The 27416-nt window shown below is 45.6% G+C and overlaps 1 protein-coding gene across 3 annotated transcripts in view; it reads left to right on the top strand.

Annotated features, from left to right (window-relative positions):
* LOC118357858 (tetratricopeptide repeat protein 28-like) overlaps nucleotides 1-27416 on the top strand; it is a 330099-nt gene that overhangs the window by 282217 nt on the left and 20466 nt on the right. For all 3 annotated transcript variants that reach the window (XM_052478794.1, XM_052478796.1, XM_052478797.1), the window contains 7 exons: nucleotides 4319-5115; nucleotides 5316-5860; nucleotides 8536-9059; nucleotides 16272-16381; nucleotides 24928-25057; nucleotides 25251-25469; nucleotides 26800-26959. In XM_052478794.1, the coding sequence (XP_052334754.1) occupies nucleotides 4319-5115; nucleotides 5316-5860; nucleotides 8536-9059; nucleotides 16272-16381; nucleotides 24928-25057; nucleotides 25251-25469; nucleotides 26800-26959 (2485 nt within the window). The remainder of the gene's footprint in view (nucleotides 1-4318; nucleotides 5116-5315; nucleotides 5861-8535; nucleotides 9060-16271; nucleotides 16382-24927; nucleotides 25058-25250; nucleotides 25470-26799; nucleotides 26960-27416) is intronic.

Below are 27416 nucleotides of genomic sequence, written 5' to 3'. Positions count from 1 at the left end.
TGGCCCCCTTCAGCCCAGTCTGATGACAGAGGACCATGCCAAATACTGGACTGGAAGCCCGCTCAAACATTCTCCCACATTTCCACCGTCCACGCATAGCTATGTGCCGTATGCATTTCTTATGTATGCATTTACCGTGTCACCATTAACTCAAACAGCACCGTAAAAGCTTCCCTTTGCATTTAGTAAATGTATATCCTCTTCCTCTTCCTCAGCCCTCAATGGCAGTTTGTCTCTTTACAAAACGGAAACCAAAGTGTTTTGCTCAACACACTGGACATTAACATAAGCTACCTAACTATCCAGAGCTATTATAGATCCAGAAGTAACAGCGGTTTGGCTGTGGGTTAGCAGGGATCGCCGTGACAGTGGGCCTGGGCTGCAGGATAATGATGGGTCAGCTGGAGAAAGCAGAGAGGAAGCCAGCCCAGCTGGGCCCGCAGGCAGGCAGGCATGCGGAGGGGTGGAGGGTGCAGCGGCCTGCCTGTGTGTGCTTGTGTTGGCAGGCCTCCCACTCAGCACACATCCATCCATCCCCCTTTCTTTTTATCTTCCGTCTTCCTGTGTCTCTCAGCGTGTCTGTCAGGCCGTGAGAGACGTGTGTTTTCTGAGGGAGGATTTGGTACCTAAGTCCAGACCCAGACTCAGACCCCTACCCCACTACACCCCACCCCCAATCAGGCCCCTGCCTGCCTCCTCTCCCCCAGCTCTCTACCGCCCCCCACAGGTCTCCACATACCACACCCAGTCATGTATAATATCTAGATGTCCAGTGTTTTCCAACCCTGGTCTCCAGTGCCCCCAACAGTCCACATTGTTATTGTTACCCTAGACAAGCGCACCTGAATCCACTTGATTCCACATTATCTATCCACTCTGGACCAAGCATCAAGCCAGTAAACTGAAAACACAACCACTACACACCGCAAGTTCAATGTGGAAATCAATTAAACTGTTAAACACACATTGTCTCACTTTTCAATCATCAAGCCCTCAATGAGCTGAATGAGGTGTGTTTGTCCAGGGCTATAATAAAAATGTGGACTGTTGAGGGTACTGGAGGACCAGGGTTGGGAAACACTGGTCTAGAAAGCAAGTATGCATCTGCTAGTCCTGCAATTTTCTAGATCATTGATTTTTATATAGCAATTGAATATGTTGCTTTGTATTCATTCTTCAAGCCCATGTGTTAACAAACTGACATAAATGGAAGGTGAGCTAGAATTTGGATTCTAGGCCAGGGCTGAGGGCTGCTTGGTGATTGGCCATCTTCCTTCTATCCCTGGTATCAATCCGGCACAGTGGCAGAGACTCCATTGATGTGGAAATCCTCTTAGCTGGACAGAGCAGCAGAGAGAGAGGCAGCAGCTGGCAGAATGCTCCACAGTGTAGCAGACCACAACAGCCTCTGTCCACACACAGCACAGAATGACACAGTGATTTACTCAGAGCACGACACCAAGCCTCAGAGTCATCACTGCAGCATCTCCCTCTCACACTGAGCGCCTGTGTAATGCAAAGTGACAACGCATCGCCCCCCTTTTAATGTATTTAGATACGGAGTGGTGGTGAATTGGATACAGTAGGTCTGTGTATGTGTGGAGGGATATTTTCCTTGTTTGATCCCTCTTTTTCGCAGTCATTGTCTCAAGTGCTCACTGTGCAGATGGGAATAATGGAGCTGCAGACTCAAATAACCTCTGGGCTATAGCCAATATATGTAACATAACAAAGCTTAGTGTGCAGAGAGAAATGCTTATCATGCAGTCGAAGTGAATTGCATGGGCATAACAAGGATCAACAGAAGTCATTCTCTCCTTTCTCTAAGAATAACTTCTTGGTGGGGGTCATTTGAAATCAGTGTATCTATCATTTCCCATTTCTTATCCAGCTGTCCAACCATCTCTGTCATCTCCATCTGGTTTGTGTACCAACACCATTTTCCACCTGAGGCGCAGAACATGCTATTATTTACTATGATACAGGGACCCAGGGGTTCTTGTAATCCTCTAATAACGTGGAAGAGACAGAGATTGTTTTCTGACCCCTTGTCTAGCCCCGGGCACAGCCTTAGGACTAGCCCTAGTCAATGGTCCTCATCTCTTCCTGCTCCAACTCCAGTCTCTCTCCCCAGCCCCCACCCCAGCCTTCAAGCCCCAGCTCCAGCTCCAATTTTAGCCTCCAGCAGGGAACTCAGGGGAGGCCTGGGGCCATGTTTGCTGGTGATACATCAATAGGCATTATACCCTCTGTGGAATAAGCTCCAAAGGGAGGGCATAATCTTGGCAATGACTTTGAAGAGGGAAAAGGTTGTCATTGCTCCTCCGACCAGCCTGCCGTGAATGTTAACATGCTCTGAGCCCGGGCTGGGCTGGGCTCTGTCCATGATATGTGAGGTGCTAATGTCAGTCTACTGTAACCTCAAATGTCAAAAGCCTATAATACCTATACCATTTGACATAATAATAGAGTTAGTAGCAGTTTATCAATTCTATATGCTGTATGTTAATAATCCATATTGTATCTGTACCAGGCATTGCCCTGTCTCTTGTTTTTTTTCCTGGAGAATTCTTAGCATATTAATTCCTTCAGGTGATGACCTGATGATTACTGGGCCAAGTAAGACTATGACACTTTAACCTAAAGACAGAACCACATAGATGAACAAATACTGAGCTACTGATCCACCTCATCGCAGGGGTTTCCTTTCCACTGTAAAACTGTGAGGGAACTGTGTGCGAATCATCATAAAAGTGAGCCCATCTATGGATTGGGGTTATTTACGCCACTATCTATGGGCTATGCGAATCAAAGAAAACCTATTCAAAGGTTATTTTTATGCTGCCATCCAATGTACCTTGTGTGGTTAATCCCCTTTCCTCGATACCTGTATTTACAAACAAGATCAAATATTTACCTCTTCTTTCACCTGAACTTGTATTTAGAATCAATCAATCAATCAAATGAATTTAAAAAGCCCTTTTTATCACAGCTTAATTTAAACCACTCCTCTTCTATTCCTCCAAATCTGGCAGCCAAGAAAAACGTCTGTTAGAGAATCCTGAAACTGTATAAGGGCGAACGAGAGACCAACAGAATGGCAGGGCTGCTAGTCGGGCCTAATACAAGGCTTTTAACTGAACAGGCAACTCTAATGGCCATGCCTCCACATCTACAGCTACAGAAGTCATATCATTTTGGGTCTGTTAAGTTGGCTGTTTAGTTTGTATCCTTCTGTTTACTTAGCCACTGCGTGCACCAGTACTGTGGAAAGTTCTGGTAGGGAAAAGTCAGAAAACAGTCACACACATGGTGGTAGCTAATCCCAATGGCACCATCAAGTTCTCACCACAACCCATAAATGCCTCCCTCTCCTGTCCTCCCTGTTTCCCACACACCCCAGCCCAGGCTGGCCCCGTCCCCATCCCAGTGCCCTCTGAGTGGTGCGACGGGTTGGGGCTGGTTTCTCTCATCTCCCAGGCCCATTATCCCACACTGATGCTGACGTAGAAGAGACACAGTTAGCCAGGCCTGTTAGATGAATGGCTGCTCCGCCACCACGCCACGCCAGGCCCCTCCATATGTTCCTCTCTCTCTCTATGGTGAGTGATCATTAGCCCTGCGGCAGGCTGTCCTCCCCAGCTCTGGCTCCGTCCATCAGCCTGTGGCCATCCCCTACTCTCTTCCTCTGTTCCCCCGCTCCAGGGAGCCACAGCGCTCTGATATTAGGAGTTTAATTATGTTTATGGAAAGCCGGGTGACAACAGTCAGAGGGACTCAAAGCCCAGTGTGTCTCAGAGGAAAGGAAGGTAGATAGATAGACACTCTGCTGTGTGTGGACATGCATGCTGGCTGCAGGGCAAAGCTTTTGTTTTCAGGAGGATCATATTTGTAACAGATAAAATGCTCAATGCACAGAGTCCTAAGTTATTGATTGGTTCTTCACATTCATCTCATTTTTTAGAAGTTGTTTGCTCAGCTTTCGATCGGCTCTGCCCGCTCTCTTTCTCTCTCTTTCTCCCTCTGTTGTTTCAGTCCCAGTGGAAAAGTAGTTGGTTTTGCTTATTTTCATCCAAGACACAATCATGAAGGACAGTTAAAAAAATCGAATGATTCAATTTTGATGTAATTATAAAGCTGTGTGAATGTGCTCCACTTTAATGATCATATTTTTTACGTGTAATGTTTGCTGTTTGAGCTGGCTCAGCAGAGAGCAAATTTGAACTTTCGAATTACTTGCTTTCTACATAGTGTGGCTGTCTGATGAGGCACTCAAAGTGAACTCACCTCCCTCTCCTCTCCTTTCCATAAACCACAGGCATTATCCACCAGATGAAAGGAGACTATGAGACTGCACTTAAACTCCACAAAACCCACCTCTCCATCACCCAGGAGCTCAGTGACTATGCTGCCCAGGGCCGGGCCTATGGTAACATGGGCAATGCCTACAACGCGCTGGGGGCCTTTGACCAGGCCGTACGCTATCACCGCCAGGAGCTACAGATCTCCATGGAGGTCAATGACCGGGCCTCACAGGCCTCTACCCATGGTAACCTGGCCGTGGCCTACCAGGCCCTGGGGGCCCACGATCGTGCCCTGCAGCACTACCAGAACCACCTCAATATCGCCCGTGAGCTGCGAGACGTCCAGAGCGAGGCTCGCGCCCTTGGCAATCTGGGAAACTTCCACTGCTCCCGGGGAGAGTTCCCCCAAGCCGTGCCCTACTACGAGCAGTACCTCCGCTTGTCCCCTGACCTCCAGGACATGGAGAGTGAGGGGAAAGTCTGCCACAACTTGGGCTACGCCCACTACTGCCTGGGAAGCTATCAGGACGCTGTCAAGTACTATGAGCAGGACCTGGCTCTGGCTAAGGACCTGCATGACAAGCTGAGCCAGGCCAAGGCCTACTGTAACCTGGGACTGGCCTTCAAGGCTCTGGGTGACTTCACCAAGGCAGAGGAGTGTCAGAAGTACCTGCTCTCTCTAGCCCAGTCTCTTAATAATGCACAGGCCCGCTTCAGAGCCCTGGGCAACCTGGGGGACATCTTTGTCTGCAAGAAGGACGTGATTGGGGCTATCCAATTCTATGAGCAGCAGCTGGCCCTGGCTCACCAGGTGAGATTCTTTGGCTCCTGTTTTTAATCTGTCATAGTCACAGGAAAGGTCTCCACTTTGTCTGCATACAGTAAAAGAGATTAACGTTATATACTGTAAGTCCAGCACTCCATTGATTTTGCAAGGCAGGCTGTTTATGTAAGGCTGTTGATGTTGAATATTTGCTGATGCACTGAAATCCTATCTGTGCTTTGTTTCAGGTGAAGGAGCGCAGGATGGAGGCGTGTGCCTACGCGGCCCTGGGTGCCACCTACAGACTGGTGCAGAAGTACGACAAGGCTCTGGGCTACCACACCCAGGAGCTGGAGGTGTACCAGGAGCTGGGCGATGTGCCTGGGGAGTGTAAAGCCCACGGCCACCTGGCAGCCGTCTACATGGCTCTGGGGAAGTACGCCATGGCCTTCAAGAGCTACGAGGAGCAGCTTGAGCTGGGCCGCAGACTGAAGGACCCCGGGGTAGAGGCCCAGGTCTATGGCAACATGGGCATCACCAAGATGAATGTAGGGGTGATGGAGGAGGCTATAGGCTACCTGGAACAGCAGCTGGCCACCCTCCAGCAGCTGAGTGGCAACGAGGCCGTGCTGGACCGGGGTAGGGCCTATGGTAACCTCGGAGACTGTTACGAGGCCCTAGGGGACTTTGAAGAGGCCATTAAATACTATGACCAGTACCTGTCTGTGGCCCAGAGCCTTAACCGGATGCAGGACCAGGAGAAGGCCTACCGAGGCCTGGGGAATGGACACAGGTCAGTGACATCTCTCAGTAGCCCTTCCTCTACACACACTAGACATCCTTACAAACCTGTAACATGATTGGTTATAGCTCCCTATCAGGTCACTAAGTAGGTCAGTTATGCTTATTTAGATTATGTGCCCATGGGGGGCCTCATTGATTTTGTTTTGTCACTCAGGTATCATATGAACACACATAAAACATGGCAAAATGTGTAGAATTGCAGGAATACGCTTTCAAACTTTTCTTTCTGCCAACAAGAGGGGTGTGGACAGTTTGGGGTTGCATCCGTGGAGGTTTGTTACTACGCCAATAAAGAACATATCCATCCTGATCTTTGCCACCCAGGACATTTGTGTGACCGAACCTTCTCAAATAGTAGTTGAGCACCCCTGCCCTGTAGTGACTCCTGTTTTTTAACTGAATGAGTTACTTAGATAGTGTTCTAGGTAAGCTGTGCCATCTGTCCAAATGACCTCTTCTTGAAGTAGTGATTGGACTAAAGTGTCACTAAAGGATTGGCTTGGGAATACATGGTGTCTCTGCAGCACAAAAACCCTGCTCTAGCTCTGGTGGGAAATCTGTGGTTGGATGAAAGCACTAAAACCATGAAATCTCTTACTGCCTGTTATGAACAGCTAATATCTTAATCATAGAAGAAGAGTACTGCTGATGAAAGTATATATAGAACTTTAATTAGCATTTTTCTCATTTGAATAACATTTAAAAGCAAGGCGTCATATTTCAAATACACTCCTAAGCTACCGTTGCGAGCAGAAAGCCATTCTGCCTTTGAATAAGTTGCCGATATCAATTTCCTCTGGTTGTTGCGGTGACAGATCATTTGCTTTGACTGGGTATTACTAATAATCATAGTAATCCTGCTTTGCATAATCCTTTTTTCTTTTTGAGCCCGCTGCTGTTTTCCTGCTTGTGTCGGCGCTTGCATTTCCAGGACCACCCTAGTTTAGAGACACCTTGACGGTCGGTGTTGTGGATCGGGAGGCTCAGTGAGGCTGGTGCTGGCTGCTTCAGCACTGAGCCTACTGGCCCCCAGCTGATCGGTATGCAAAGAGGCTTTGGCTGACAGACGTCTGAAACCGGGGGAACTGCAGCTAATTCAAGACAACCTTTTACATTCTGTCTCTTTTCTTCTCTTTCTCTCTCCCCTGTGTGTGTCTGAGAGCTGATAACATCCTGTGAGAATACGGTGTGAAACCAAACACGGCAGCAGCAATGGAATCCTCATTTCAGAGATGATATGTCCCCTTGTGCATCATCAACATGCCACCATAACTATCAGACAGAACCCTGCATTAGGAATGCATGAGCTGAGAGGTGAAGAATGTACATCAGACTCCTACCTTCCTCACTTCCTATCTCTCTCTCTCTCTCTCTCTCTGTCTCTCTCTCTCTCTCTCTCTCTCTCTCTCTCTCTCTCTCTCTCTCTCTCTCTCTCTCTCTCTGTCTCTCTGTCTCTCTGTCTCTGTCTCTCTCTCTCTCTCTCTCTCTCTCTCTCTCTCTCTCTCTCTCTCTCTCTCTCTCTCTCTCTCTCTCTGTCTCTCTGTCTCTCTCTCTCTCTCTCTCTCTCTGTCTCTCTGTCTCTCTCTCTCTCTCTCTCTCTCTCTCTCTCTCTCTCTCTCTCTCTCTCTCTCTCTCTCTCTCTCTCTCTCTCTCTCTCTCTCTCTCTCTCTCTCTCTCTCTCTCTCTCTCTCTCTCTCTCTCTCTCTCTCTCTCTCTCTCTCTCTCTCTCTCTCTCTCTCTCTCTCTCTCTCTCTCTCTGTCTCTCTGTCTCTCTCTCTCTCTCTCTCTCTCTGTCTCTCTGTCTCTCTCTCTCTCTCTCTCTCTCTCTCTCTCTCTCTCTCTCTCTCTCTCTCTCTCTCTCTCCCATAGCCTTTAGTGAACCAGCTCTCTTTAAAAGAGAACATTAATTAAGCTAAAGCCTTTTATTATTTTAGTGGTCCTTTTCAAGCGACATCCGGTAGTTGTTGCTCCGCCTGTGAATGTGAAAATGGTCTATTTGCAGGGTTTCTGTGCAGAGTGTTCAAGAGAACAAAACCTGGGTTTGAATGCAGGTTTTATTGATGTGTAGGCCTATTCACAGAGAGAGACAGAACCTGTATCGTCCATGTGACATCCCTCTAATCTAGGCCAAGTGGAGGGTGAATTATATTATCTAGCACCCCCAACCCATTGCATCATTAACCCATCAACCCTGCTTCATTCCCCTGCAGCCCCTTTTCTCTTCCTCTACACACACACACACACACACACACACAGTCCTCCTAGAGTCATCTGCCGTGCTTTTTTTTGGGTATCTGAATATTCATTCCCACTGAAACGATACAGAGCTTGGCAAATGGCAAATGTGATATGTGTTTCTCATTCTTCCGTAATAGCACAGTGTGGTCATATGTGCAGATTAGATCATAGCTGTTCTACTATCCCCCTGATAGGAGATAAGCAGAGAGAGGAACAAGGTTACTATGAGAGGAGTGTACTTGGAGGACACAGTCTCTGTGGCACGAGTCTGTTTGTTCATATTGAGGAGCAGATGGCAATTACGGGCCTTTCTAGTAGGCATATAATATATCCCATCTCTGTCCCAGTCTGCCCAGTTGACCCTGCATATCTCCATCCTTGCCCTTTCCCTCGTTAAGCCCTGTCTCTCTGTGTCTCCCCCTGCAGGGCGATGGGAAACCTGCAGCAGTCCCTGGTGTGTTTTGAGAAGCGTCTGGTGGTGGCCCATGAGCTGGGGGAGTGTGGAGGGAAGGCCCAGGCCTACGGGGAGCTAGGGGCGCTCCACAGCCAGTTGGGGAACTATGAACAGGCCATCTCCTGTCTGGAGCGCCAGCTAGGCATCGCCCGTGACACCCAGGACCGCCCACTAGAGGGCGACGCCAGCTGTGGCCTGGGCGTGGTCTACCAGTCCATGGGAGAGTACGAGACGGCCCTGCGCTGCCACCAGAGTGACCTGGAGATCGCAGAGGAGACGGGCAGGCCCGCCCGACAGGGCCGTGCCTATGGCAACCTGGGCCTCACCTACGAGTCGCTAGGCAACTATGAGCGTGCAGTGGTGTTCCAGGAGCAGCATCTGAGTGTTGCAGCTCAGACCAACGACCTGGCGGCCAAGACCCTAGCCTACGGCAGTCTGGGGAGGACACACCACGCACTGCAGAACTACTCACAGGCTGTCATGTACCTGCAGGAAGGTGAGCAGCCGGGTTGGGGAATAGGAGGAAGGGGGGATACTCATATAGATGTAGACTTTAGTGACATGAATGGTGACAGCTGTGACAGCTTCCAACGGAGATGGAATATATATCTGACAGGCATGAATTATCTTGAAGTAGAGTCAAGTATAATTCTACCAAGAGCAGCATTTTTTTTAAAGCTTATATTTTAAGCTTTGTACATTTTTTCTGTGTGTTTTCGTCTGTTTTTTATTAGCTTGTGAGGATTTTTTTTGTGTGAGTATAGTTGCCATTGTGTGTGTGTGTGTGTGTGTGTGTGTGTGTGTGTGTGTGTGTGTGTGTGTGTGTGTGTGTGTGTGTGTGTGTGTGTGTGTGTGTGTGTGTGTGTGTGTGTGTGTGTGTGTGTGTGTGTGTGAGATCATCCCTGTGTTGCATGCCGAGGCATTTAGCATGTTTACAGACTGCAATTCTTCACACCTATATCCCCTTTCAAATGAGCTGCCAAAGGACCTTTTCACACACTGTGGCTGGCAGAGTCCTGCCTCTCACGCTTCATTGTCCTCTACAGATGATGGCGAAATTAAAAGCTGCAGCCTTGGCTCTCTAAAATTCATTATGTCAATAACAGTGTAGGGATTGTTTGTCATACGTAGGACAAGAAACAGCTTGCAGAACTCTGAGAGAGCTGAATGGGGCGTGGCCATCAGTGCCATTAGCAGCCGTTATGCAGAGGCACACCCAGGGCATTACTCCCCAAAGCCTGTTTGCATACAGGGAGAATGAGCATCTCCTCTCCTCCAAGCCACCGGTGCTTGTAGTGACCTAGACATTGTTCCAGCCCTGCTTGTTGGGTTTTAATGGAAACAAAGGAGGCAGGCCACTCTATCTCTTCCCTGTCCTCTTACTGTCCCCTGCTCTGTCCTTGTATTGTTCTTTGGTCCAGCTTTGAAAAAGCACACTACTACTTTTCCTATCCTTGACAGACAATTATTTCTAGCCAACCTACCCAGACCAAAAAGTTGGCACGTTTTTTTTCTGTTTTCCTTTTTTCTTTTTCTTATGCCGAACGCTTGTTTTTTTGTTTTCACATCCTGAGAAATATTAATTGGAAGGAGGCCTAGGAAAGGAGCTCCACTCGAGTGCCTATAGTGACAGCATGTGACTTCAGCAATGTGTGTGTGTGTGTGTGTGTGTGTGTGTGTGTGTGTGTGTGTGTGTGTGTGTGTGTGTGTGTGTGTGTGTGTGTGTGTGTGTGTGTGTGTGTGTGTGTGTGTGTGTGTGTGTGTGTGTGTGTGTGTGTGTGAGACACAGCTGATTTAATGCCTGCAGTATTTTCATCATATAATTTATAATTAGGTAACACTTTGTGAGGCTTTATTCTCTTTACAGTCACAATGCCTTGTGTTTGTGTGTGTATTTATACAGGAGTGTGTATCGCCCTGTTGCAAGCCTGTGTGTGTGTAAAGTCACAGGGTGCATGGGCCCCCGGAGCTGTAGTGAATCTCTTCACCAGCTGTCAGGCAGCCATTAAAGTGGTCTCTAGTTGCTCTTCATAGTGTAGCCAGTCACAGAGCCACCATCACTTCCTCATTCAGCCACCACTATGTGACTGTGCCTGCAGGGCACACCAAATGCACACATAGTGACAGTCACACTGACAGTGACGACATGAGAGTGACACAGAAGTTAGGGGAGAGAACACAAAGGGAAGCATGAGAAAAGAGATGGAGAGAGGACGCGATTCAGACACAGTATTCACACCCCTTGACTTTTTTCACATTTTGTTGACTTACAGTCTGAATTTAAAATGTATTGAATTGAGATATATTTTATCACTGGCCTACACACAATACCCCATAATGTCAAAGTGTATTTAAAAATAATAATAATTATGGATTAAAAATGAAAAGCTGAAATGACTTGAGTCAATACGTATTCAACCCCTTTGTTATGGCACGTCTAAATAAGTTCAGGAATAAAAATGTGCTTAACAATTCACATAATAAGTTGCATGGACTTACTGCTTTGTGCAATAATAGTGTTTAACCAGATTTTTTTATGACTACCTCATCTCTGTACCCTACACATACAATTACCTGTAAGGTCCCTCAGTCCAGCAGTGAATTTCAACCACACATTCAAACACGAAGACCAGGGAGGTTTTTCAATGCCTCGCAAAGAAGGAGACCTATTGGAGATGGGTAAAACAGCACACATGGAATGTCCCTTTGAACATGCTGAAATGAATAACTTGGATGGTGTATCAACATACCCAGTCACTACAAAGATACAAGCATACTTCCTAACACAGTTGTCGGAGAGGAAAGAAACCGCTCAGGAATTTCACCATGAGGCCAATGGTGACTTTAAAACAGTTACAGAGTTGAATGGCTGTGACAGGAGAAAACTGAGGATGGATCAACAACATTGTAGTTACTCCACAATACTAACCTAATTGACAGTGTGAATAGAAGGAAGACTGTACAGAATAATATTCTTAAACATCCATCATGTTTGCAACAAGGCACTAAAGTAATACTGCAAAAAATGTGGCAAAGCAATACACTGTAAAATCCCAAATAACACATTACTGAGCACCACCCTCCATATTTTCAAGCATAGTGGTGGCTGCATTATGGGTATGCTTGTAATTGTTAAGGACTGGGGAGTTTTTCAGGATAAAAAACAAATGTAATGAAGCTAAGCACAGGCAAAATTCTATAGGGAAATCTGGTTCAGTCTGCTTTCCACCAGACACTGGTGACACTCACAGAGATGAGTTCACCTTTCAGTATGACAATAATCTATAACCCAAGTCCAAATCTACACTGGAGTGTTTATCTACACTGGAGTGTATATCTACACTGGAGTGTATATCAGCAATATCAAAACAAGCAATATCAGAACGAACAATGTCAGAGTCCGGAATATAAATAAAGTATGTATCTAAATGGTGTGAATAGACAGTATGGGCAGTATATTAATAGAAAAGCTGTGTACAGCAGTAGTTATATAGAATGAGCCATGACTAGAATACAGTGCATACAAATAAAGTAGGTAAAATAGTATGTAAACTGTTTTTCAGTCTCTCGGTCCCGGCTTTGATACACCTATACTGTCTTAAGTCTGCTAGATGGTAGCAGGGTGAATAGGCTGCGGCTTGGGTGGCTGAGGTCCTTGATGATCTTCTTGAACTTCCTATGACACCGGGTGCTGTAGATGTTTTAGAGGGCGGGCATTGTGCCCCCAGTGATGCGTTGGGCTGACCACACCACCCTCTGGAGAGCCATGCGGTTGTGGGCAGTGCAGCAGTTGGTGATGCAGCCCGACAGAATGCTCTCGATGGTTTTTCCGTAGAAGTTTGTGAGGGTCTTAGGGGCAATGCAGAATTTCTTTAGACTCCTGAGGTTGAAGAGGCGCTGTTGCACCTTTTTCACAGTGGTGTCGATGTGGTGGGACCATTTCAGGTCCTTGGTGAAGCTTTTGACCCTCTCCACTGCGGCCCTGTCGATGTGGATTCAATGTGGATAGGGGTGGGATCTCGATGTACCACTCTGCCAGGGCACTAACCTCCTCCCTGTAGGCTGTCTCGACATTGTTGGTGATAAGGCATACCACTGTAGTGTCGTCAGCAAACTTGATGTTAGAGTTGGAGTCGTGGGTGAACATGGAGTATAGGATGGGGCTGTGCACACACCCCATGGGGGCCACTGTGTTAAGGATCAGAAGGAGATGTTGTTGCCTACCCTCACCACCTGGGGGCGACCTGTCAGGAAATCTAGGACCCAGTTGCACAGGGAGGGCTTTAGTCCCAGGGCCCTGAGCTTATTGAAGAGCTCGGAGGGCACTATCATGTTGAAAACCGAGTTGTAGTCAATGAACAGTATTCTCATATAGGTCATCCTCTTGTCCAGGTGGGATAGGGCAGTTTGCAGTGCAGTAGCTATCAAGTCATCAATGGATTTGTTGGCGCGTTATGCAAAACATGCAGGTTTTTCAATTGCCTTTGAAGCATCATCATGAGAGAGAGAGAGAGAGAGAGAGAGAGAGAGAGAGAGAGAGAGAGAGAGAGAGAGAGAGAGAGAGAGAGAGAGAGAGAGAGAGAGAGAGAGAGAGAGAGAGAGAGAGAGAGAGAGAGAGAGAGAGAAGGGTGAGGGTGATTTCAATCCGTTTTCTCTCTCAAGCTCCCAACACTAATGAGACCTGAGTTGTCCCTGCTAGTGCTGTCAAGATGAAATGGGTTACTGAGACTAGAGGAGTCCAGTCACACACAGAGAGGGAGAAAGAGAGAGATTCTGAAAGAAAGGAAGAAAGCTGGAGTAGCGAGAAAGAGGGCAGAGAGGGAGTTGGGGTTATGGGGGAATGTTAATGTTCACACACATTGCACCGATTGTGGATCTCACGTCCGTCTGTTGATCATTCAGCGCGCTGTGTTTTAGGGACCACCTACTGTAGACATTTGACTGCCAACATTTTGCACACAATACTACAATTCTTGGTTTGCAAATTACGTCCAGAGGTGCTAAGTACTCTCGTCCAGCAAACAAGTGTTGGTGTGTCTGAGCCCTTAAGGAGAGAGGGGATGTGTTGCAGGCTTCACCTCTGAAGGTGTACTCACAGAGCAGTGCAGATGTCTGGGGAGAGATGTGTGCTGTGCTGCTGTGCTGCTGGGCCTGGCAGGGTGAGGGTCAACTCCATTTCAATTCCAGTCAATTCAAAAAGTGAACCAAACTTCAATTCAAATTCAAATGTTCCTCATTGAGAAGAATTGGAATGTTTGTTTACATACTGAATTGACTGGGTGGGATTGAAATGGTATTGACCCCAACCATGGGGGCCTGTTGGAATACGAGGTTGGGTATTCCTTCCTGGTCACGCTCTCAGGAATCGCAGAGAGAGTGAGACGAGGCCGCTTGATACACAACATGACCAAAAGTATATGGACACCTGCTCATCGAGCATCTCATTCCAAAATCATGGGCATTAATATGGAGTTGGTCCCCCCTTTGATGTTATAATAGCCTCCACTCTTCTGGGAAGGATTTCCATGGGGACTTGCTTCCATTCAGCCACAAGAGCATTAGTGACGTCAGGCGATTAGTCGCTGTTCCAATTCATCCCAAATGTGTTCGTTGGGGTTGATGTCAGAGCTCTGTGCAGGCCAGTCAAGTTCTTCCACACCGATCTCGTCAAACCATTTCTGTTTGGACCTCACTTTGTGCACGAAGACATTGTCATGCTGAAACAGGACCTTCCCCAAACTGTTGTAACAAAGCTGGAAGAACAGAATCATCTGGAATGTCATTGTATGCTGTAGTGTTATGATTTCCTTTCTCTGGAACTAAAGGGCCTAGCTCGAACCATGAAAAACAGCCCCAGACCATTATTCCTCCTCCACCAAAAATTACAGTTGGCACTATGCATTGGGGCAGGTAGCATTGTCCTGGCATCCGCCAAACACAGATTTGTCCTTTGGACTGCCAGATGGTGAAGCGTGATTCATCACTCCAGCAAGCGCGTTTCCACTGCTCCAGAGGCCAATTGCGGTGAGCTTTACACCACTCTAGCCGACGCATGGCATTGCGCATGGTGATCTTGCGCATGGTGTGTGGCTGCTCGGCCGCGGAAACCCATTCCATGAAACTCCTGACGAACAGTTCTTGTGCTAACGTTGCTTCCAGAGGCAGTTTGGAACTCAGTAGTGAGTGTTGCATTTGAGGACAGACGATCCCGTTCTGTGAGCTTGTGTGGCCTACCACTTCGCTGCCGACCTGTTGTTGCTCCTAGACATTTCTACTTGACAATAACAGCACTTGCAGTTGGCCGGGGCAGCTCTAGCAGGGCAGACATTTGACGGTGCCACGTTGAAAGCCACTGAACTCTTCAGTAAGGCCATTCTACTGCCAATGTTTGTCTATGGAGATTGCATGACTGTGTGCTCAATTTTATACACCTGTCAGCAACGGGTGTGCCTGAAATAGCCGAATTCACTCATTTGAAGGGGTGTCCACATATTTTTGTATATATAGTGTATAATGGCCCATTTTCTCACCCCCCCCCCACCAAAACATGTTTCCCACTGGTCACAGAAGAATAGAAACGATACACTATATCATTCTACCTAATATAAACCTAGTATCCACAGCCTTGCATGGTCAGCAGCCCAATTCAAAGCCCAGCTTGCGTGCTGTGCTGTTAGCACCTCAAATGTGACATGTGGCCAAGTGCTTTGTCCTTTTTCATCATTTTCCTCCGTGGACTGTCTGTTTCATCACAGTAATTGGGTGAAACCAAGCAGTCGGCAGGCAGGCTGAGGACAGATGCAACAATGTGACATACGCATCACCGCTTGAGGGATTGAAACAGGAATACAAACAGCATTCTCACCAGCTGATCTGACAAAGACACGCTAAATGAACACAGGGAAAATATCCCTGTGTTTCTGCTGAATCTCAGAGGAAGTTTATGGACCAGTGTGATGAGCTACACAAAGAGTTTCAAGACAGGATGTATCTATCCTCTGTGTTTTGTATCTCCAGTGTGTGTGTGGTTAAGTGGATGAAATGTGTTGGTTCTTTGCTCTAATATATGAGCGTGTAATCGAAGACAGAGTACGGAAGTGTTGTCTCTACACTCTATTAAACCTCTTATGTTTGGTTAGTTCTGCACATCCTTTATACAGAAGCATTAAGTGTGTGTTTGTGTTTGCTCAGCCACTCGATCCTTACCATTGATTAATAGGTACCCAGATTAGTGCCCTAACAGCCTCTTAGTGTGTGTGTGTGTGTGTGTGTGTGTGTGTGTGTGTGTGTGTGTGTGTGTGTGTGTGTGTGTGTGTGTGTGTGTGTGTGTGTGTGTGTGTGTGTGTGTGTGTGTGTGTGTGTGTGTGTGTGTGTGTGTGTGTGTGTGTGTGTGTGTGTGTGTGTGTGTGTGTGTGTGTGTGTGTGTGTGTGTGTGTGTGTGTGTGTGTGTGTGTGTGTGTGTGTGTGTGTGTGTGTGTGTGTGTGTGTGTGTGTGTGTGAGAGCCCCAGACTGAGATGTACTTTTACAACTGAGGCCAAATATTCCAGCCTGTTAACTGTCAGAATATCAGTACCACGCTATGCTTACATCTGTTACCCTGAAAGATACCTGAGTGCCTGACCATAGCTCTAAATTATTTATAATCCCTCTCTATCTTTTTATTTCTCTTTCTCTTGCTCTCTCTTTCTTTCCTCCCTCCCTCTCCAGGCCTACGACTGGCAGAGCAGCTGGCTCGGCGTGAGGACGAGGCTAAGATCCGCCATCGTCTGGGGCTGTCTCTGTGGGCCAGTGGGAATCTGGAGGAGGCCCAGCACCAGGTAAAAATCTGACATGAACCTCTCCTCACACACAACATACACACTACACTGGGTTTCACTTACACACTCACATCTGTATGTGTCGAGAGAGATCATGTATAGAAAGGGAGGAGAAGGAAAGTGAAACAGTATGGAGCGATGAGGGAAGAAGATGGCCTGATGGAGGGAGCGAAAGGAAGGTTGTTCACACCATTTTAGTTGTGTTGCCATCAGTTATTCATGTTGTTCTCATTTGTCATTCTGAGAAAGAGAGAGAGGGGGAAAGGGAGAGTGAGAGGAGAAACAACATTGTACATACCACAAATATGTATCTGTTTATTTAGATCCCCTACTATTCGTGCTATTATTTGCACATTGCTAAAACACTGTACATAGCTGATGATAATATAACACTTGATAAGTCTATCTTTTTAAAAACTTTTTAAGTGCAAATTTACTGTGTCCTCACTTTTGTTTGTTTATTTCACTTGCTTTGGAATTGTAAACACATGTTTCCCATGCCAATAAAATTTATTTTGATTCTAATTGAATTGAATTGAGAGAGAGACAAAGGAGACCATTCTGCTTGAACACAACTCAATTCGGTTCAGTTTATCCAGTTCCTGAATCTGTAAACTCTATCTTCTCTCTTTCCTCTCTGTCAACATCTAGTACAAGGACCTTATCCACATACCCCTCAGGCTTACCCTGTCAAACAGATGTTAGCCAAAGCAACATTATTTTGTCACACCCCAGTTCATTCCCAGGCAATTCAGTAATGTTTGGGATATTTTCTCCAGTCATGTGTTGTTGTTGGAAAAAGGAAAGGACGTAGTTGTTCTCAGAGTATAGATGAGATGATTATTCATGAGGAAGCAGGGAGGGTGGTACTGCTGGTGGTATAGCTATATGACCTTGGTAAATACCCTGACCCACTTCAGGGCTGATTTACATAGCGCACTATGTCCCACTATGCAGTATTACTGCACTTGACATTCATACATCATCCGTACTGTTGGAATGAGATGACCTGGACCCATGTTCCTCTATATCCACATTTAAACACAAATGTTTTTGAATACCCTCACTCTGTTACGCCTTGTTCTCTGTGGGGGAGAGATTTCACCTGACAACACTTCAATCAGATTTGTGAGAATACATGGTGTCATTTTGTCCCTGCTGGAGAGGATATGGGAATGATAGATGGAATGGAATGGATTTGATGTTTTACAGCTCATAACTTCCATCAGTGAGGGTGAACGTAGCCCAGGGGGAAAGACATGGTGAGAGTCATTTCAGGAATCGCACATGTGCAACTGTCATGGTGTGAAAATGTCAGATAAATGTAATGTTAATCATCAGTTATATTGGTTCATAAAAGGCCAGTGGTGTAAAGTACTTAAGTAAAAATACTTCAACGCACTACTTAAGTCGTTTTTTGGGGTATCTGTACATGACTTTAATATTTATATTTTTGACAACTTTTACTTTTATTTAATGCACTTTTTACTCCATACATTTTCCCTGACACCCAAAAGTACTCGTTACATTTTGAATGCTTAGCAGGGCAGAAAAGAGAACATCCCTGGTCATCGCTACTGCCTCTGATCTGGTGGACTCACTAAACCCAAATGCTTCATTTGTAAATGATGTCTGTGTGTTGGAGTGTGCCCCTGGTTATCCGTCTTTTTTAAATAAAATAAAATGGTGCCGTATGGTTTGCTTAATATAAGGAATTTGTATTATTTACTTTTACTTTATTTTTATTGCCTCAGCCAGGGGTTCTATGACTAACGAGAACAGACCAGGAGTTAAAGGACAGCCTTGACGACAGCCCCTACCGATAGGAAATGGACTTCTAGGCAGAGTTCCTCTGTCCAGTGTCTGTGTTCTTTTGCCATCTTAATCTATTATTTTTATTGGCCAGTCTGAGATATGGCTTTTTCTTTGCAACTCTGCCTAGAAGGCCAGCATCCCAGAGTCTCCTCTTCACTGTTGATGTTGAGACTGGTGTTTTGCGGGTAGTATAATGAAGCTGCCAGTTGAGGACTTGTGAGGCGTATGTTTCTCAAACTAGACACTCTAATGTACTTGTCCTCTTGCTCAGTTGTGCACCGGGGCCTCCCACTCTTTCTATTCTTAGAGACGGTTTGCGCGGTTCTGCGAAGGGAGTAGAACACAGCATTGTATGAGATCTTCAGTTTCTTGCCAATTTCTCATATGGAAGAGCCTTCATTTCTCAGAACAAGACTAGACTGACGAGTTTCAGGAGAAAGGTCTTTGTTTTTGGCCATTTTGAGCCTGTAATTGAACCCACAAGTGCGGATGCTCCAGATACTCAACTAGTCTAAAGAAGGACAGTTTTATTGCTTCTTTAATCAGAACAACAGTTTTCAGCTGTGCTAACGTAATTGCAAATTATCCTAATTATCAATTAGCCTTTTTAAAATGATAAACTTGGATTAGCTAACACAACGTGCCATTGGAACATTGCTGAGGAGTGATGGTTGCTGATAATGGGCCTTGGTACGCCTATGTAGATATTCCATTAAAATCTTCCGTTTCTAGCTACAATAGTCGTTTACAACATTAATGTCTACACTGTATTTCTGTTAAATTTTATGTTATTTTAATGGACAAAAAATGTGCTTTTCTTTTTTAAAAAACAAGGACATTTCTAAGTGACCCCAAACTTTTGAACGGTAGTGTATATATATTTTCAAACAGTCCATTTATATTTTCAAACAGTCCATTTATATTTTCCAACGGGGCTATACATTTGGGTGAGGTTTTTTTCTCGCCTGAGTAGCTTCATTTCACTGCCAAAAATAAAATTAAACCATCTAGTGTTCAGCGAAATACAGTTGAAGTCGTAAGTTTACATACACCTTAGCCAAATACATTTAAAGTCAGTTTTTCACAATTCCTGACATTTAATCCGAGTAAAAATTCCCTGTCTTAGGTCAGTTAGGATCACCACTTTATTTTAAGAATGTGAAATGTCAGAATAATTAGTAGAGAGAATGAATTATTTAAGTTTTTATTTATTTCATCACATTCCCAGTGGGTCAGAAGTTTGCATACACTCAATTAGTATTTGGTAGAATTGCCTTTAAATTGTTTAACTTGGGTCAAATGTTTCAGGTAGCCTTCCACAAGCTTCCCACAATAAGTTGGGTGAATTTTGTCCTGTTCCTCCTGACAGAGCTGGTGTAACTGAGTCAGGTTTATAGGCTTCCTTGCTCGCATGCGCTTTTTCAGTTCTGCTCACAAATGTTCTATGGGATTGAGGTCCGGGCTTTGTGATGGCCACTCCAATACCTTGACTTTGTTGTCCATAAGCCATTTTGCCACAACTTTGGATGTATGTTTGGGGTCATTGTCCATTTGGAAGACCCGTTTGTGACCAAGCTTTAACTTCCTGATTGATGTCTTGAGATGTTTCTTCAATATATCCACATAATTTCCCGTCCTCATGATGCCATCTATTTTGTGAAGTGCACCAGTCCCTCCTGCAGCAAAGTACCCCCACAACATGATGCTGCCACCCCTGTGCTTCACGGTTGGGATGGTGTTCTTCGGCTTGCAAGCCTCCCCCTTTTTCCTCCAAACATAACAATGGTCATTATGGCCAAACAGTTCTATCTTTGTTTCATCAGACCAGAGGACATTTATCCAAAAAGTACAATATTTGTCCCCATGTGCAGTTGCAAAGTCTGGCTTTTTTTATGGCGGTTTTGGAGCAGTGGCATCTTCCTTGCTGAGCGACCTTTCAGGTTATGTCGGTATAGAACTCGTTTTACTGTGGATATAGATACTTTTGTACCTGTTTCCTCCAGCATCTTCACAATGTCCTTTGCTGTTGTTCTGGGATTGATTTGCGCTTTTCACACCACAGTACATTCATCTCTAGGAGACAGAATGTGTCTCCTTCCTGAGTGGTATGACAGCTGCGTGGTCCCATGGTGTTTATACTTGCGTACTATTGTTTGTACAGATGAACGTGGTACATTCAGGCATTTGGAAATTGCTCCCAAGGATGAACCAGACTTGTGGAGGTCTACAATTTTTTTTTATTGAAGTCTTGGCTGATTTCTTTTGATGTTCCCATGATGTCAAGCAAATAGGCACTGCGTTTGAAGGTAGGGCTTGAAATACATTCACAGGTACACCTCCAATGGACTCAAATTATGTCAATTAGCTTATCAGAAGCTTCTAAAGCCATTTTCCAAGCTGTTTAAAGGCACAGTCAACTTAGTCTATGTAAACTTCTGACCCACTGGAATTGTGATACAGTGAATTGTAAGTGAAATAAACTGTCTGTAAACAATTGTTGGAAAGATTACTTGTGTCATGCACCAAGTAGATGTTGTAACCGACTTGCTAAAACTATAGTTTGTTAAGAAGAAATTTGTGGTTTCTTCTTAACAAAGTGGTTGAAAAACAAGTTTTAATGACTCCAACCTTAGTGGATGTAAACTTCTGACTTCAACTGTAACAACACAATGTCAAATACAGGAAGCCTAGTCAAATAATTAACATCCAATCACATTAACCGTTACTTTCTCGCGGGAATTCCATTAACGGTCCGTATGTACCCGGGAAAGCACCAAACAACAGACCATCAAAGAGGTGCGAATATGATGAGAACTACATTGATTTGGGGTTCACTTATGTTGGGAGTAGTGTCTTTCCTCAGCCACAGTGTGTTTGATGTGCAAAAGTACTATCTCACAACTCAATGAAGCCTTGTACTCTTGCACAGACATTTAGAAACAAAACATGCCAATTTGGAAAATAAGCCACGGGAGTTTTTTCAGTGATAATTAAGATGACTTTCAAGTAAGACATGTATAAAAGCAACAGATACCATTAATAGGAAGGGGCTAGAAGTGTCTTATATGATGAGCTACAGAGTGGACAGGCAAGCACCATACTATTGTGGAGGACTTAATTCTTCCTGCTGCGGCGGATATGGCTGGGACCATGCTGGGGGAAAAGGCAAAAAAAAACAGACAATATACAGACAATGCCTTCATCAAACAACACTGTTTCACAACGCATCAGTGACATGACAGGATATGTTTTGAAACAATACACATCGCATACAAGCCAGTCAATTCTATGCGCTACAGCTGGATGAGTCAACAGACGTGGCGGGCCTGGCACAGTTCCTGGTATATGCCCGTTACGTTTATGGGGGGGTCAATTAAGGAAGACATCCTCTTCTGGAAACCAGGACAGCAGGAGAGGATATTTTTAAAATACAGGACAGCTTTGTGACATAAAATGGACTTTGGTGGTCAAGATGTGTTGGTATCTGTACTGATGGCACAAAAGCCATGACAGGAGACATAGTGGAGTGGTAACGCGGGTACAAGCAGTTACTCTCTACGCCACTTGTGTACACTGCAGCATTCACCGAGGCTCTTACTGCCAAGGGAATGCCTGACAGCTTGAAAGACATTTTGAAAGCAAGGCCCTTGAACTCTTGAATACTTTCTGCACTGTGCAATGATATGAGCAGCGACCATGTATCGTTTTCTCAACAGACAGAAGTGCACTGGTTATCAAGGGGCAAAGTATTGACACATTTTTTGGAATTGAGAGACTTTACTGACCATCATTTTCACTTGTCTGACGTCTTGCATGATGACGAGTTTCTCACACAACTGGTCTACCTGGGTGACATTTTTTCTCGCCTGAATGATCTGAGTTTAGGTTACAGGGACTCTCCGCAACCATATTCAATGTGATGGACAAAATCAAGGCTATGATTTAGAAGTTGGAGCTCTTCTCTGTCTGCATTAACAAGGACAACACACAGGTCCTTCCATCATTGTATGATTTTTTTGTGTGCAAATGAACTCAAGCTAGTCAACAATGTGAAATTTGATATAGCAAATCACTTGAGTGAGTTGGGTGCGCAATTAGGCAGGTACTTTCCTGAAACGGATGACACAAACAACTGGATTCATTATCCCTTTCACGCCCTGACTCCAGCCCACTTACCGATATCTGAACAAGAGAGAGCCTCATCAAAATTGCAACAAGCGGTTCTGTGAAAATTTAATTTAATCAGAAGCCACTGCCAGATTTCTGGATTGGGCTGCACTCAGAGTATCCTGCCTTGGAAAATCGCGCTGTTAAGACTCTGATGCCCTTTGCAACCACGTACCTATGTGAGAATGGATTCTTGGCCCTCACTAGCATGAAAACTAAATACAGGCACAGACAGTGTGTAGAAAATGATTTAAGACTGAGACTCTCTCCAATACAACCCAACATTGCAGAGTTATGTGCATCCTTTCAAGCACACCCTTATATTTAACCTGTGGTGAGTTATTCACCATTTTTGATGAACAAATAAAGTTTTATATGTAAGATGGCTAAATAAAGAGCAAAATTATTATTATTATTATATTATTATTTGTGCCCTGGTCCTATAAGAGCTCTGTGTTACTTCCCACGAGCCGGGTTGTGACAAAAACTCACACTCATTCTTACATTTATTAAACATATCGTATAGTGTGTGTGTGGCAGGCTTACAATGATGGCAAAAAACAGCATTTGAGAGTGCGCTGACCCTGGTGCTAGAGGGGGTACGCAGCTGGAGGATGAATATTTGAGGGGGTACAGGACTGTAAACAACTTTGGGAACCACTGCTCTAGACTAACTTTTAGCTTCACGTTCTCAGAGGTAAGCTCGTCGTTTTTGGTCTCCAATTTGGTAAGCCGCTTATCGATGTCGGTCAACAACGTTTCCATATCCTTTATTTTTTGGGTTTCTGTCGCGATAGTTGTTTGTAGTGTTGCGATAGTTGACTGGACTTCTGTCATAAATTCAGCTCTTAGACTTGTGGAACGAAGTTTGGTCATGAAATCCGAGCGTAATGTAGCCATTTCTGCGTGGATGGTGAATAATATTTCCATAACGTTAGCATCTGCCATCTTGTTGCTAGTCCTTGTCGTGTCTTCTTGTTTACCGCTTTGTCTCGTTTTCCCGGTTCCAGACATATCCAAGAAGGCCACCCAAATGTTGCTAGAGCCAGTAGGTGTGCAAAGTGTGTTCTGGTTTAGACAGATCAAAGGTTAAAACATAAAAGTATCAAATCTTAGTGAAGATGCCTCGGAACACGTCTTTACGTAGCCATGTTGAAACCGCACCCGTGTTGGATCATTCTTGATACACACAGGAAACTGCTGCGTTTCAGTTCCTGACACAAACCGCTGCGCCGGGCACCTACTACCAGACCCTGTTCAAATGCACATACATATTTTGTCTTGCTCATTCACCCTCTGAATGGAACACGTACACAATCCATGTCTCAATTGTCTCAAGGCTTAAAAATCCTTCTTTAACCTGTCTACTCCCCTCCATCTACACTTATTGAAGTGGATTTAACAAGTGACATCAAAAAGGGATCATAGCATTTACCTGTATTCACCTGGTCAGGCTATTTCATGGAAAGAGTTCTTCATGTTTTGTACACTCATTGTAAATGACCTATACCCCTGTTTGATATTAGCTTTACAGCATGTAGGTAGGACATTGCAGACACAACACTTTTTTGTTTTCTTTTAATCTGTGCTGGGTGAGGTTAGGCCAATGGGGAGCCAGTGTGGGAAATTCGTTTCCCTCTTAATGGGATGTCTGTGTGCCCAGCAATCAGCCTGCAGCCCTATCAGCAGAATCAGCCAGGACAACAAACACTAAGGCTGCACAACCACACTCTGCTCTCTCTCACCCTCTCTCCTCTTGTCTGATATACTTTACTGGCTGACCTTGTGGATAGACCTGGCTAGGTGTAACCACCTCACCATTCACACACACATACATACCTGATTCATTCCAATTCCATCCCTTCCATGTGCCAGTCCCAGGGCAGCAGCTATCTGAATGGTTGGTGTGCGTAGTTTCGTGTCAATGGTGGCCTCTTACAGACGAGTTGGAGGTGGAACATTCTCAGTCATCTTAAAGGCCTGCCAACAGAGGAGGAATAGGAAATCAATACCAACTCCCATGAATCAGCACTCCTTCCTGGCCTGGACTGCTAGTGTGCAGCATAGAACAGCACAGCCTCCGCCCACACTCTGTCTGCCCTCCCACCTCTCCCCCTCTCCCTTTCCTTCTCCCTTTCCTTCTCCCTCTCCAGCCTAATAGTGTCTGGGACTGAACAGAGAAAATAAGTCTTGAGAGGGCTCAGGGAGACATAGTGTTCTGTGGACACACTGTTTCCCTCGAAGACATTGTGTGTCTTGGAAGCCCAGGCGATGGCTTAGCATCTTCAGTTCCCTCTCTCTTGTCTGGGTGGATGAGATGAGAGGGGAGGGTGGCTGTGTTGAATATCAGAGCTGTGTTTAAGAGAGGGAGCTGAGGGAGCTGTGCTGATATCAAATATAATTTACACTGAGGAGGGCTAATGCCATCTAGTGTCTTCTTTCTGCCACTGCATGTCTCTGTCTGAGCTTTTATCTCTCTTCACTGTTCATGGAGTGAACAGTGAACAGAGGGTGTACTATGCAGTAACTGATCGTTATCTGTGGTTGTGTTATTTGTCCTGCAGCTCTACCGAGCATCTGCATTGTTTGAGACCATTCGTCATGAGGCCCAGCACAGCACCGACTACAAACTTTCTCTGTTTGACCTGCAGACCTCCTCCTACCAGGCACTCCAGAGGGTCCTTGTCAGCCTAGGTATTGTTACGCGATCCATTGCCCACATTCCGTTCTCAACCGTCCTTCCCTCTTTCTTTCATTCTGTCTGCTATTCTCTTACTTTCTTTTCATGTTCGTTCCTATTTTTACCTATTTGTTGCAAAATATTTATACTACTAAACATCTGATAGCTAGAAAATCTAGCGTTGACCTTTGACCCTCTGCTGTCCAGGCCACCATGACGAGGCGTTGGCAGTGGCAGAGCGGGGTCGGACGCGGGCCTTTGCTGACCTGCTGGTGGAGAGGCAGACAGGCCAGCAGGACTCAGACCCCTACACCCCAGTCACAGTGGAGCACATCCTGGACACGGTGAACAGCCAGAGGGCCCTGGTGCTCTACTTCTCCATGGCTGCTGGGTACCTGTACAGCTGGCTGCTGGCTCCAGGAGCAGGTAAGACCTGGGGGAGAGGGAGGCGGATATCAACTAACTCAGTTCCTCTGTGTGCTGATACAATGAACTGTAAGAGTGCTATGTAAATCTGTACAAATCTATTATGCCACATTATACAACACATTGTACAGACACAAAACACACACATACACACTCAATCAAACAGTGAATTTCATCTTGATTGTGCTTTGTTTAGCTGTGAGTTCTGGAGGGCATGGCTTGTGTTCAGAGGGTAAGAAAGCCTTGCCTCTAAGGGCACCTGCCGATGAGCCATGGTAACCGAGAGTGACAGAGCCAAACAGCACAATGAATCAACATCCTCACACACAATTCAACAGGGAAACACACACTCCTACTCTTGTGCGCACACACACATAATCTCTCACACAAACAAGCTTTGCTGCCTTTAGTATTGAGTAGGCTACTCCATAGCCTTTCTCTCTCACCAAAGAGAATAGAGGGGGCTTTGAAGCCCAGTCATAGTTCTCGCCTGACTGACAGCTCTGGCTGCCAGGGAGAATTCTAGCCTGTGCTTCTCTTTTAGCCCTACTAGACAAAGTGTGAATGAAAGCTGTGAGCCATAATAACACACGCCCACCAGCCTTGATCGGGTTGATAAAATCCAGAGCCAAGGCTGCCGTGTCTAATAGTAGTAATATAGACTGGTGTCGTACTGCAGAGGGAAATGAAAGGTTGAAAGAGCTGCCTCTTGCCTGAGGTCACCATCAGCCCTCTGCTCTGTCTCTCTCCCCCTGGCAATCACAGGTATATAGCTGGCATACACATAGCACAGGACCTGGGTAAAAGAACCCTTAGTCAGTAAAGGGACTCCTCTAATAAATGAACTGGTGTACAGCCTGTCTGCCAACTCACAGATGTGAACATATTCCAAGCCTAACTCAACCCCCACACTCAGTATCTACCACCACCACTGCTGTGGTAGACCCCCCTCCTCCCTCCCTTCTCCTCTAACATCTCAGCTCCCATGGCACAGAGCAGATGGCACAGGCAGCCACTCTTATATTTTATTGAACGTTATTTGTTTATTCATTTTGCTCTGCAGATGTGCTAGTAAATGTAGCGTAACTTAGTTTTACAGCGTGCAATCTCTACATATGTTCTCTTATTGTTAACACGTTTGGTGGGCTGAAGACGGCTAAACTGGTTTTATTACACTTTATTGTAGGGGACTAAGTCCACTAGTGCTGTGTGCATCATGACATAGTCTATTGTAGTGCTATTCATTTTCCCATTGTGATATGACCAATACGTTTAACTTGTTGACAATAATCTATTTCTCCTTTTATTTTTCTCTCTCTCCTTCTCCAAGGCATCCTGAAGTTCCATGAGGTGTACTTGGGAGAGGGCGTGACAGAAGGCGGGCCAGACCTCCATGAGGGCGGGGGAGGGGGTGTGGCCAGCGGCTCGTCTCTGGAGCAGCACATTGCCAGTGCTCGGGAGGCCCTGGGAGTAGAATCTTACTACAGCAGGTAATACACACACACACACAAACACACACGCCCACCTCCACCACTTGTTCTCAGAATATACCATGCATGCTGTAGAGTGGGAACTGGCTGATGCACATAGAGGGATGCTGTTCTGTATGCAGTCTCAAGGAGTCATTCTCCCGAGTGCATGGTGTGATGACAGGACCCCGATATCTGTCTAAACAACTGCTCTCTGCTCCCACTGGGAACCAATGAGACAGAATAATGGCTCTCTGGATGCCCACTGGACTCACTTAACAAATACTGTCTGGGACTGGGAGACAGGAAAACACAGCAGACAGGTTACTGAGGGCAGAGGAGAGGAAGAAGATAAGATATGAATTCAGAGAGATACAGAGGGAAATGGATGGAGTGATATGCAGTGGTGGGAGGAGTCTTTTTAGACGGACTATGCTTCATTTGAAGTGACCTTGAAAAAGGAACAGTTATTGACAAA

The sequence above is a fragment of the Oncorhynchus keta genome, chromosome 25 (genome assembly GCF_023373465.1).
Source record: "Oncorhynchus keta strain PuntledgeMale-10-30-2019 chromosome 25, Oket_V2, whole genome shotgun sequence".
Classification (NCBI taxonomy): domain Eukaryota; kingdom Metazoa; phylum Chordata; class Actinopteri; order Salmoniformes; family Salmonidae; genus Oncorhynchus; species Oncorhynchus keta.
The sequence above is the reverse complement of the archived record's forward strand: the minus strand, read 5'-3'. Positions and strand labels throughout refer to the sequence as shown.